Below are 13533 nucleotides of genomic sequence, written 5' to 3'. Positions count from 1 at the left end.
ACAGAACCTCAGACTCAAAATTAAAGGTCTGGATTTCAACTAGATGGTGTAACAATTCCTTTGCGGAGTTAGGATAAAAATATATTACTTTGCTGTCCTTGGACATAAGTGTTTTGCGGGGTGTAACCTGCAAACGTGGCTTTGTTAACCTTCTGTTGTGCAAAGCCTTTTTAACAGGCCAGCCCTCCTTTCTCCTTGCACACTGAGATGGAAATCTGTTTAAAATCTAGGTAGCGGATTTTAAGATTTTTCTCTACATCCCCTGAGGCTAACAGTCAAACTAGATGAACAATACGACTTCCACAAGAAGGTACAGTATTGTGCTGTGCTTTCATGTTGAGGATCCTGCAAACACGCTCCTTCCTAGCAGAGCAGAAACCTTGCAAAGTTCTAGTCGAAAGAAGGTGATTCAGTTTCCTGCTTCTTCCTCACGTAGAGGACCAATTTCCTGTTGCTTTCCATGGATGCAAACTCCTCGCCTTTTATGGGCCTTTTCTTACACACGGTGTCGAGTTTCCTGTTTGTCACTTGCAGTAGCCACGCTAATTTGGAGCGGAGGTCAGCAGCACACAGCTGTCAACTCATCAGGCTCAGTTTTTTCTTAAATAATTTAATATAGGAGGTTAATATCTAGCAGGAGATTTTAAATTAATCTACCTTTCTTTTCAGCTTTTTTTTTGCTGGGAGGGCCCTCTCTAGTTTTCTCAGGGACTGCATCTGACAGAGGAACTGATTCTGTCTCAAAAGCACACAACTCCTTGTACGTGGTTTAGCACAACGTTAATGTGAAGCTTCCTTGAAGATATCTGTGGCTGCCATGCTTTTGTTTTTACTTCAGTAGCTCACTCTCCTTAACTTTTGATTTAGAATGATGATATCAGAGTGAGGCTGGTGCATTTTTTCCTGCCCTGATCAACAGCAAAATATTGTCATTTTAGAAACCTGAATTTTTTATAAACTCTTTGAACAAACAAGACAGATCTAGGAGCCATTCTCACTAACTAAGGACACCATGTACAATAGAAACTCATGTAAAATACACTCTTGGAGGGTTTACAAATTGAAGCTGTTAGTAAAAATCAGGCACGGTCTGATTTTGAAAGAGGCATTTGTTCGGATTACGGGAACGAGAGCCAGGAAACCCTGTGTTGGCATAGCAGCCGCAGCATTGGCTCTGCCTGCAGCTTTGGGCAAGTCACTCACGGTACCTTTGTACGTCATTATACAGTGCCCACATTGTGGCATTTGACCCTCTAAGGTTCCTCTTCATCTGTAAAACCAGGATGATTCATTTGTTACTGTTTTACAAAGTGCTTCAAAGATGAAAAATATGTGTTAAACACTGCTACCATTTTGATTAGATAAATTTAGTGAACTTGGCATAGCACTTGCAGATGTATCAGAAGCAAACCAGTAACTAAATATTTAGAGTTAGATACGTTTACGTTGACAGAACTTAATATTGACGCAGGTATTCTCGGACTGCATTAGAAGGGTCAAAACAAAGTTATTTTTAAAGGAGGTGTCACAAAACCTTTCCGGTTCCACCCGCTCCCGGCAAACGCTGGGGATGCAGCTCCTGGGCATGTCCTGAGCGAGGTGGGAAGGGAGACACAGAGTCGCTGGGACTATTCATGTGAGAGCCTGAACAGAATTGACTTCTCAGTAAAAAGCTTTATGCTCATGGTAGCGGATAATAAAGATTTTTCTTATGAGTGTCTAAAGCTCTTTCATTTGGAGGTCAGAGAGAGCAAAACCACCGATAAGTGGAAAGATGATAAAAATCTATAAGGATGGAAATATGTGCCTAATTATCTGTCTGTACGATCCCCATCATTGAGGGTTTTGAACCTGTAACAAACTACTAATGACTTACCAGCACTCCTGCAAGACAGCATGGCTATGTATAGGGAAATTAGGCACTGAAATGCTGTGTATCCAGAGCTTCACTGCAGAGAGGGGTCCTACATAATTTTTATAATGTTCCATGTAATGTTTTTCTCAAGGTCACATCAGAAATCTCTGGCAAACTGCGAGACAGAAGCCCAGTCCGGGGAAAAGACCCAAACTACTGAAATTCGTGTGAGCACAGCCGACAAGGCAGGCACCTTGCACCCTTTCCAGCTCTCTAGGCTGTGGGCAAACAGTTTCTGTGGCCATTAGTCCTGAGCAAATTATCTTTTGGATTTGTGATATTGCTAATGCTGATTGTACTGATTAAACCTGTGATACCTTAACACTTTTTTAAACAACTAGAAGTAACTAAGCAGTTCAACAGCCTACTTCTTGACAGAAGAGAGGCAAAAGAGAAAAGACTTACAAGAGGCTTGTTTCCCTCCTTAAGAGTAATCCAGTCCTCTCCATTGGAGCTGACATCTACGCGGTATGTTTTCAGATAATATTCTTTCTTTGTTTCTTTTGAGATGGCTCCTTGGGTCCCAATTCCAGAAACAAAGCGGAGAAGGCCTAGATCTACCTGTGGTAGTGAATTGGGACATGAGAACAACCAGATTAGAGCATAAGAACATTGCAGAAGTGAATCGCCCTCCCCTTGCCAAATGTGTTTTACAGACATAGTAAGGCTTTATGCAAAGAATATTGTAGCACATTTTTGATAATAACATGGTCACGATCTGCTCTTTCCTTAACAGTGTCACCACAGGAGGCGAGAACATTTGCCTGATCAGTCAGGAAGGTTGTTGACGTGCTGGAGAATTATCTTCCCTTCACTGGGAGAAACCAGAGACTCCACCAGTGTGGGTGGGAGCCACCCGTCTGCAGAGGAGTTACTGGTGAAGTTCCTCAAGGACCAGTCTGGTGAACAATCTTACTTAATACTTTCATTAACAACCTTGTGGAGATGCTAATGAGATTTGCTGAGGATACAAAGCAGCAAGGCATTTGCAATACAGAGGAGAATCATGCAGGGAGAATCGAGCGACCCTGAGGACCGCAGTATTAGAAAGGGGATGAAATTTAATAGTGTGATATCAAAGTCACGCACTGAGGGAATGATAACAAGAATATCTGCTAAAACCCAGGAGCCCATCACTTGCAAACAGAAGAGGAGAAAAGAATCCCATGGTGTATTTGTTAGTCACAAGAAAATTATGAACCACTGTAATTTTGTTGGAAAAAAGGCAAATGAGTTCCAGTTTGTACCATATGAGGTATGTGCAGAAAAGAGAAGGAAATATTAACACAAGTGCAATAATTCTGTTCTAACTGACAAATGAAGTGAACTTTAATCATGAGAAAAGAATGACATGTTGAACTTGCTGGGGAAATTAATACCATGATGTGCGGGCGAATGCAAGTCAGAGGCATTCTCTCTTCTTCACACACTCTCTCTCTTTCTCTTTCCCTCATGGAGTTCCCAAATGGAGAAGTGACCCAGGGTAACCCAGAAAAAATGTTATTTTTAATCCAGTTCAGTCCCCTGATCTAGTTCATCATGTGGCATCATAAAAGCGGTATTAACATAATTGGGAGGGTGATGTGGGGTGCAGGAGTGTGGCTACTGAAATCGATTTTGCCGGTGAAATAAACTTTTGCCCCAGGGTGCAAGTCCAGCTGCCAAAAGGTTGAAACTAGGCACAAAACTTTCCCACAGCCAGGATGATGATAACAGCTTTGAACTATCTGCCGTTTTCTTTCTTTGTCCTAAAGTCTTTCTTTAGGCATAGAAACAAACTGATTAAAAACAAATCAATTACCCTGCTTTCTCCACAGCTAGAACCTTCTTCATTTCCTAAAGCAAACCATTTAATTTCAATATAAAATCAAACTAATCACAAAATATTAATCAGAATAATTTATTCCCCTAAAACTGAGTTCCCTAGACCTTAATAAGATACTAATAGGCTGAATTAACCCTTTCTCATGTGAATGTCCAATGAATGTTTCAAGCTTTTTCACTGTTTCCAAAGTATGCAGAATGCAAAATACATCTCCCCTGTGTCCCACAGGCATCCTTTTTCCTGAACGTATGTCATATGTCCAAAGGCGCTGGAGCAGTTAAATCAACACGCTCTGTATTCTCTCTCAAAGGGCCGAAGGAAGTGCTATTGAGGACAGACTAGCTGCCCTCTCAATGCTCGTGTCAGATGCAAGTCATTTTGAAGTCTTCCAGCACAAGAATAGCAGCCTTGTGTGTGAAAGATAGGACGAGCTTTCAGTGCAAAGCTCTTGTCCCTGCCGTAATTTTTAAGCTGGTAAAGGCTATACTTAACATTTTAGCCCTGGTCTTTAGGGGTGAAAGACTGCACCATTTTGTTTTGTCGTGATAAAAAAAATGAGTCTTAAAAAAAAAGAAATCTGAACACTGCCTTACAAAAACAATCAAGGGATTTAAAGTAACTGGAGAGTCTCAGATGTCAGATTGTTGCAATCTGAAAGTTAATGGGGGAATCTGGGCATCATTGCACTGAGCAATCTCAGCTTAACTTCAAATGCTCTCCAAACTGTACTCTGCTGATTGTAAAGTGCGCTGCACCGAGTTATGTCCAATACCACATTCACTTCCAGGCTGAAGTGCACTTGAAAATCTGGAAGTCTGAGGGAGTGCAGAGCTAAGTTATTTAAATGATCTGCTTCTCTTACAATTTGAAACAGCTCTTCAGTTTTGAAATGATTAGGGTCCCAAGCCTGTACCATTCCAACTGATTGGAAATGATTCTAGCAGTTTTTTTTCCTTTTTAATATACAATAAGTACTTCATTCCGAATAAAGTCAAGCAGTGGCCTATTACAATAGTTCTAGATATTTGAAGCCAAGTTAAAATTTAGCATCGCGGGTGTAGGGGTAAATTTGATTATGGGATGTCCGGGCAAGTAATTACAGCTAACCAGTCACTGAACATTCAGGCATTTCAGGCTTTTACCATGAAAAAACTTTCAGTGCCTGAATTTTGCTCAGGCCTAAAGCTGATATTCAAAACTCCCACTCAGCTCCTGAGGCACTGAAAGTCCTAAAGCACTTTCACCTGGGCCACTCTCCAAAAGCTAACTGCCAAATGTGCTCTGGATTTAGACATCTATCTTCATGTCTAAAACCTGACAGGATTGAAAAATTAGGTGGAAACTCTCCTATCCGAAGGTAACAGTTCACTGGGACAGCGCGAAGCTGATTAGGCCTGCCATTTCTGGCCTGCAGGCTGGGAGGAGGAAAGCTCAGCTGCAGACCCTAGCGCCAGGAACTATTTAATGCAATGGAGGAGGAGGAGGGCTGGGACCTACATCCCCTGTCGCTGAGGGGAGCGGCCTCTTCACACAGATGTGCTCTCCCTCCGGATCAGCAAATCTTTATGTATTTGTGAAAATGGGAACTATGTCAATAACAGTCCCGTCCTGGAAAGCCTGGAGATTGATGGCGCGAGTGTTCAGGTGGGCACCACAGCTTTAAACCCTGTCATGCAAAGGCACGATATAAACCCAAATTTCCTGCGTTCCAGGCAACATTTGCTCATAAGGTATAGAGAAAAAAAGGAATAGCCTAGCTCTTGTCAGTGCTTTGTGAGAAAGGAGCTGTTCACACAACAAAGGTGGGGTTGAGCAGCTGAGGAGCAGAAGGGCTGGAGTTATCTGTGCTAATCCAACCTCAGAGCAGAAGTCCAGGAGAGAGGTAGAGCTTAAGGCATACTCCTTCTTTTGACAGCTCTCCGCTGTGGCCTTCAGAGGAGCTGTTCCTCTCCAGGCATACAAAACCAGAACTGCAACACCGAGAGCCTCTCTGTGGTGCCCAAGTTGTAAATCAGGCTCTAAATTTACCTATCTTCTTCTCTAACTGAGGTGATAGAAAAAAATTGTAGAAAACTACCCTGGAAACTGTACGACATGTTTCACAGGTGTGTTAAACTCACCCTTATTAATCACTTTGTGATGCATTTTGTTTTTGTTTCTCATGTTTTTTGAAACTTTACCATCTGTAAAATACAAGATTGTGCAAAAAGTACACATTCTAAATGTCATCGGAGTTACTCAGAGTCGAAATTCACCCGTATTAACTTCTATTACAAACTGGAGCCTGAAGGTACCAAAATGTAGCTGGAGTAATACGCAGCTCTTCAGTGCTACAATATCCGGAGGAACAAATGCAGAGGATAGTAGTTCTAGGACAACTATGTCACTAAACAGATAGCATGTCTTATGCTTTTTGGAGCTTCTACTTATGGAGTCCAGCTGTCCATGTAAGTTCCAGTCAAGTTAGTATGTCCTTTGCACAAAGGTCTCCAAGTGTTAACACGAACAGAGGTAGCCCATTTTGCTCAGATCCCTTCTCCACCAGCTGAGATAATAGTACGAACCCTTGACAATTAGCTTTTTGTTTTGGACTAGCTGTCCTTTTTGTTTTAAGAACTTCTGTTTCATGTTAAAGTGACCTGCAGAGAGATGTGGTGATGAAATACCGTACTTCTGAAAATGAACATCAAATGCATTTCCCTACAATTATTTGACATTTAACTTTCTGCAAGTATGATAAACAAACGTCTGGTATTTATTTTACAGGATGCAAAAAATTTTGTAACTTATTGCATGCTGTATGGCAGTGATCCGAAATAGGCAGCTGTCTCCAAATCTGAAATAATGACATTTCACTTCCGTGACCAGGACCTCAGCTTTAACTAACTGTAGCATGCTGGTAGTTCTTTTTTCAAATGTCCCTCATGTTCATTCAGATTAAAAAGCATGTCTTCTGTAGAAAATGATGCCTTGGGACCCTATCCAACAAACACAGCCTTTGACAATTGCTTGTGTTGCAATGCGACTGCCCTTATTGGTAAGTACAACACTGAGCAAACCTGCCTGTAGGAAAGGGCCCTAATACAGAAAAAAAGAGGAACATCTCAAATGTATATTTTTTTCCAGGAGAGAAACATCCATATAAAAAAGACCCAGCTTCTAAAATCAATTTATTTCCTGTGACAGTATATTGTGAGAGGCTAGCTGTTTCTGCATATGAATTACTTCCTCACTATTTATTCTTCAATGCTTTTAGCATCCAGGAAAAATATTTTTTAGCACTGTCTCCAAAAATGTGGGCGGGTGACACATTTTTAAGGCATAGACATGCAAGGGGTGGCAGGCACGTTTTACTCGCAAACAGCTAAGAAGAAGGACAAAGAATAACATTTAGCTCTGCATAGTATATCATGTAGCAAATCTTAGCTAATTGCTGGTTAAAAAGCAACACACAACATGCGAGACATGGAGTGAATATTGCTGCTTCCTGTAGTCATACATACCCATGACATACTATGGAAGACCTTATTTTTGGAATGAAAATCTGCCTTACTGAATAAAACACAGTCACTGAGGCAGCTGTAGCAAGGGAGCAGCTTTACTAGCTTTTAACGCTCCTACTGTAGGTCTGCTCAACAGCCTGAGAAAATAGAGGACGAAGCGCTGGAGTTTGATTAACAACAGGAAGCTTTTTGTTGTGGGCATCTCTTGTGACTTGAAAAGCTGTATAATCCCTCACTTGATAGAACATACCAAAGTAAATATTTTTGGAGAACTGTGTCATTTCCCTAGATAGCATACGTTGCTCTGAGCCACATTAACTGTTGTGATGCTTCACTGTTCTTCCAGCAAATATTTTAATTAAGTAGGAGTTGATCTTTTTCATTAGTGTAACCTACATTTTTTATTAGGTTTATACATTTTTTATTGCTGTTGATTTGACCAGTCCCATCATCCCATGATGTATGTAAAACTATCACTTAATTCCTTTATTCATTGACCTTTAAGTAAAAAAGGGGATAAAGATGATAAGTACAAATGGCACAGACTAGCAGTAATTCTGAAAGAAGTTCCATTCATTTGGCAGAAAATTACTTCCAACAGTTTTTGTCCTTGAAGTGAGCGGTCATTACAATAGCACAACGCCTTGATTAATGACAAGATGTAAATATTTATCTTGGCTTTAAGTGAAAAGTTAAGGCTGTAAAACATCTCAGATTTCTGTGCAAAATTCTCAGTGATACAGTGGCAGCTCCATACAGAAAACAAGTAGAAAATATTACTGTTAGTAGGATCTCTCCTGAGTCATTGAAGTCTTTCTTATTGACCTTGACAGGCACATCCTAAAGGCCCCAGAAGAGAAAACATCTAATCACATGCTCGACTTCTGGTCTGTGCTTAGAAACTGTCCTAAATTGGTATGCTTTACTGAATTGATACTTATGTGAGTTGGCAAAAATGGGAAAGCATGAAAGAGAAAGATGCACAAACATTCTTGCCAAAGAAATAGGAACGCTTGGCAGTAGAAAGGGAATGAACTTTCTTTAGCAGTTGAAATATTTCTCACAGTCTTAGCCCTCTGCCCGAATCCTTTTTCTGCAGCAGAAAAAACGCAAATGTAAAGCTTTCCCAACCTGAAAAAAGGAATTGATTCAAAGTAGGCTATCACATTCAGATACTGATGCTGCGATGGCAGTATTGAGTACAGCAATTTTTTTTAAAGGCAGGTCAGCCAGGTTCTACAAGATAAAATTTAAGAAAATGATGAAACAATATGACTGATATAAGCCCAATCATCCTTACGGTGCTGGTTGGAGAAAGCAAAAATGCATAAGAAAAAAAAAGCGTAAGAAAAATGAAATCCAAAAACAAAACAAGAAAAAAGAAAAGACAAGAAAAAATGAAAGAAAAGGCCTCTGTGTCTCTGACAGAGAAAAGATAATGCCTGTGTGGGCTGTGTTGCATCTGGATTCATGGCACATTCTCCCACTCTTATGTTAATTTTTTTTTGCATAAATCAGAAGCAACTAATTAAAAAAGAAATATTTAATTCTGACATGTTCTTTGAACTGGTGTTCCATCTGGTTCTGTTTGAATAGTAAAATCTGCTGTAGTTGTAAAAATTGGCAAGCAGCACTCTGGTAAAGAGAAACAAAAGAGACTCAGTACAGCAGGTTAATACACTAGCATTTCAACTTGAGACATTTCCAGAATTCAGCAAACCAAATCGCTCCAGTATGGAAACTATAAAGATCAAATGTGAAAGAGAAATGCGGTGAGTGGGCTGGGAGAAGCGTTGCCACTGGCATACATTAGCTGTGCGTGATATTTTTAGTGCGAGGCTTTGAAGGAGTTTGGTTTAAAAGCAAGGGCAACGCAATGTTCTCCTGAAACCGGCTAACTGTATTTCATGAAACGCGTCCGCTGCACGCTCAGTGATAGGGAACGATCCTTCAGCTATTCATTTTCAAGCGCCACCTTAAGCCTTCTTACAGTACTCTGGCGTAACATAAGCACTATTCAGAAGACTCAGCAAATACCTTCTTCCTAATTTATTTTTTACTTGAAAACTACTTAAAACCTGAACACCAAGACACAATAAACTCTGATAACAAAGAGAGGAAAATGTAATAGTATTGGGATTTCTATAGACTCCCGGATCTAAGTAATCAGCATCTTATGCCATTCGAAACCTCTCTGTAGCAATGAAGAGAAAGGCTGATTAACTCCCAGTGCTTTAGAAAAAAGATTGTTTTACATGTTGCAGGAGCATATCTGGCTGTGAAATATTACTTCTTTAAAATGAAAACCTTTGCTTCAGCACTACATTAACTTGCAAATGGATAACCTAAGACATTTACAATTACTTGGTCAAAAAAAGGAGGAATGTGAATGGCCCCTTTCTCCAGCTAAGATACTTAGGAACCCTTGCTGAGCAATAAATGAGTCAGGAACGTAATACTTTTAATTAACGTTTTCTGAATACTTATTTGTAATTTACATTTAATTTTAAACCTAAGCTTAATCCTCTGATCTGGAATGAAGACAACTATTTAGTGCAGCTTGAATGTAACCTTCCCCAATCTGTGTTAGAAACTATAGAAAAGGGAAACTCTATAGCAATACTTGCAGAACCACTCTTTTCTGAGAGAAGGGGATAATTGTAGGACTTTTCCCCCCCCAGTGTACTGAGCAACTAACATTCACAAATGGAAAACAAGTAACCCAAAGCTTCTCTGTCAAACTGTTTCACATGTGAATAACTGGGCTTTGCGGAGAAAACACTGAATTTTGCCTAAAAAGTCTGCTGTGGCATCGTTTTGCCAGCTGCTGTCCTGTTGAACTCAGAGGGCGCAGGCAGCAGGGCTGTAGTGGTAATACATTTTGTCATTTTAAATAAAAGTACAATATTACACATGCATAAACACATAGACATCATCTCTGCTTCTTCCTTTCTCTACATATCTGTGCTAATTCAGTGGGAAGCTGGTAAGTGATGGTATGATACACTATGACAAATTAAACCTCTACTGTCTCAGGCCTTGTTGGTATAAACAGATCTGACTGTGCCATCACTACGTTCAGAAAGGGCTTCACTGAAATCACTGGCTTTTGCTATGGTTTTGAAAGTTCAGGCTCTGGATTTTCTGTCAGAAATAGCTACAAAATGGGAAAAACTGATAGTGTCTAAGACTTAATTCTTTTTAAGCCTAATTTCACTGGCAATTCGAATAGGTATATAACTTGTGTCACGTAGAAATATATGTATTTTCTTGTGATCAGCTCTCTCATCTTGGAAAATCGGCAGTCTCTTTAAATCAGTCAGTCATCCACAGGAGTCTGCATTCATTTATTCTCTGTTAAATGGAACTGTCAGTTTTGTTGCACTAAAATTCGATTTTCTATTTCATACACATTGTGTATGATGATTTTAATTTACTGCTGGGTCACCAAGCAAGTCACCCTTGTTTTAAAAATATGAGTTTCTGCTACCTTCTAGAAAAATGTCAGGTAACTGTCGTTAGATAGTGTGGTGAGCGTACTGTAAATGTGCGGAGAAAAATGGAAGACAAAGGATATACATGCAAGCATCATTTCACCTCTTCTTTAGTATGTCCCTCATTGCTCTGAAGAAAGGCACACGTACAGACTAAACGCCTCGGAGTGTGATTTGCAAGAACTCCTGGTCCCACGCCAGAGCAGGGCAGGAGGAAGGGGCACAGCAGGAGCGGGGGGCCAGGCTGGCGGCTCCCGAGGACATTTCCCCTCCGGGGCGGGGGCGAACCTGGGAGAGCGGCTGCCCCCAGCTCCTTTCAGCGAAGCCTGCTCAGCCTCCAGTCTCTGCGATCTCCTTTTCAGGGTTTCTCTGGCCAAAGAGCGGTGCCTGGTTTGCGTGCCCCCTATGCTCGCTCTCTCTCAAAGTCACTCTATCTCCAGCCAGGCAAAGGACAAAGCTATTGATTTTTAAGTGTCGCAGCTTTTTAGAATAAACGCAGGATGTACTTTCTTAGTTAAACATATCACGAAAGGGAGTAACACTACTATGGATAGTTAATTTTTACAGCCCGATAAGAGCATTTTGAAATTATTCTGTGCTATGTCCGCCCTTCAGCCCATGGTTTGATTTTAATAGAGTTTGCAATGGAAGTGCTTGTTCTTGCCTGTGTTAAGGCTGAAAGCCACTCTAGTGAGCATTACAATATCTAAAACGCACATATGACTAGTTAAAATACGCTAGTTTTCTATGTGATAGGATAAATTAATCTTTTCAGCAGCTCAGAGGATCAACAGCAGAAATGAATTTGGCCCAAAATGTTCAACACAGGAGGTTGCAAAGGAGAGAAAGACCAGACTCCACAGGTACAGCTGGTTGTTGGAAGTTATGTGTAAACAGTCCTTCTCTGATGAGAAGCCAGTTGTTCCTGAAAACAGATGAACCAAACCTCAGTTTAATGTTTGGTCAACTGTGTTTTCTCTGCTAGTAGGCTTTGTTTGCCATACAGCTACTAAGTTTACACTGATGCCTTTTTGAAGATTTTTTTTTAAACCTTGAAAAAAAACATAAGAGGGAAGGAAAAATGGAATTATTTCTCTGTTGAAATGCTCTCTTTTTTGTAGGAAGAAGACAGTCTGAAGGGCAAGTATTCACGTCTTGGAGGAAATCTCATTTATCCTTTCACTTTACCTATTTTGCTACTGCTGTGAAAATGTCACCTAACAGGCAGAGCAGAATTAAACTAGGACAGAAAAGCGGGATAACACGAGGATGGGGGAGGTAAATAATAGCTCAGCAACAGAAAATCTGGAGCATGGATGCAGGGATGAGGATGGACCCATAGGACTCGTGAACTCTTCAGCTTCTTACTACCGTGCAGGTGTGGAAAGAGTGAATAAAAAAGCATCGTCGTCTCTGCAAAGCACTCGACAATACACCTATCATCTCCAACCCAGGGCTGGCCCCACGAGAACCAAGCCCTTTAGCTCAGCAACAACTATGCTTATTATAACATGCCTCAGCTGCACGCTCTTATCCCAAACTGTGTTTGCAGCCGCTACCCTTAGTCGTTTAACTTCTAGCTTTGAGCTCTGTCTCGCCTGCATTTTGACACCTGCCTAGTCTTGTAGATTAATTTATTTCTGCTGGACTCAGAAAAATCTCCTACTGAGATACCTTCCTTCACATCTGCAGAAAGCCCTGGCCGTGGCAGAACAGATGCGTGTGCAGCGCGGGGTAGCTGGGTGGGCAAGGCTGCCTGAGCCCACACGGGGGTCTGCAAACCGTCTGCGAGCCAGTTCTCCTACAAAGCACAATGGCACAAACGGCTGACTTTTTTGGTTGGAGGGCAGTTAAAAACAACAAACAATACAAAATGTTTTCAGATGAGCTAAAATACACAAATCCAGTGAGTGGAAAAAAGAGAGGAAAGAAGAATCATTTTGTACTGAATGAAATATTTCACTCAAATGGGAATGAAAAATTTTGTCCTAATTACCTGTTTTTAAGTGGCTTTAATTTCTGTGAAAGAAAGTAGAAAAAAAGTTGTTGCATTAAAAAACATTGAGGTGTTTATTTTAAAAACATATTTAAAAGTTTTAGTTTTTTCCCCCTGGAACTTACTATGCAGTGAAAGTAAGATAAATTCACAAAAATCATGTTAGTAGCTGCTGAATCGGTGCTTTTTCTGCACACATTTTTAATTCGCTATCTCAGCTCTAAAGGGCCATGTGCCTTGCAGCCATGGAGGTGCTGTAGGGCTGGCCGGGGAAGTGGATGCAGAGGTAATGACGGAGTCGCATACAAACCACCCAGACCTCTGCACCCCTGGAAGAGCTGCACCGGTTATACTGATTAGGCTGGCGGTGAGGCTTGGAGGGCTTCCGCTTCTGCTGCGCCTCCATATGTTGCGAGCGGGATTGCTCGAAGCCACGCAGGACTCCCCTCTGCATCCAGGCTGATGCTGAAACATGTCAGAGAGATGCAGAAGGGATTTTCTTCTCTACTGTGTCTTGCACCTGCACTTCTGGAGCAATAAGGCTGCCAGCGCAGTTCTCCGAGCATCCCTTCAGCCTCCCCAGAGTGATAAATCTATGGCTGGGAACTTTCTGGTACTAAAATAGCTCTTAAAGCCCTTCGAATAATCAAAAAAACTTCATGCTTTCTAGAGCCCTTTTATATTTCCCTCTCCTTCTTGTCTGATTTCAGTACTTGCCTTTGTGAAACTCTACCATTTATTCCCATGTCACAATAAATAAAGGTATGAATGTATCCTGCTGGGTCAATTAACCCCAGTTC

At 41.0% G+C, this 13533-nt stretch overlaps 1 protein-coding gene and 1 long non-coding RNA gene across 14 annotated transcripts in view; one reads left to right on the top strand and one right to left on the bottom strand.

Moving 5' to 3' along the window:
* LOC138066288 (uncharacterized) overlaps nt 1-11852 on the top strand; it is a 79457-nt gene extending 67605 nt beyond the window's left edge. For 9 of the 10 annotated variants that reach the window (XR_011139569.1, XR_011139568.1, XR_011139570.1 and 6 more), the window contains 2 exons: nt 2007-2383; nt 2652-11852. This is a non-coding gene — a long non-coding RNA (uncharacterized lncRNA). The remainder of the gene's footprint in view (nt 1-2006; nt 2384-2651) is intronic. The other variant, XR_011139572.1, reaches the window with a different exon arrangement.
* Nucleotides 1-13533, bottom strand: part of NRP1 (neuropilin 1) — a 115145-nt gene that overhangs the window by 31980 nt on the left and 69632 nt on the right. For all 4 annotated transcript variants that reach the window (XM_068934391.1, XM_068934392.1, XM_068934393.1 and 1 more), the window contains exon 8: nt 2321-2476. In XM_068934391.1, the coding sequence (XP_068790492.1) occupies nt 2321-2476 (156 nt within the window). The remainder of the gene's footprint in view (nt 1-2320; nt 2477-13533) is intronic.

This window comes from Struthio camelus, chromosome 2, assembly GCF_040807025.1.
Source record: "Struthio camelus isolate bStrCam1 chromosome 2, bStrCam1.hap1, whole genome shotgun sequence".
NCBI lineage: Eukaryota > Metazoa > Chordata > Aves > Struthioniformes > Struthionidae > Struthio > Struthio camelus.
The sequence above is the reverse complement of the archived record's forward strand: the minus strand, read 5'-3'. Positions and strand labels throughout refer to the sequence as shown.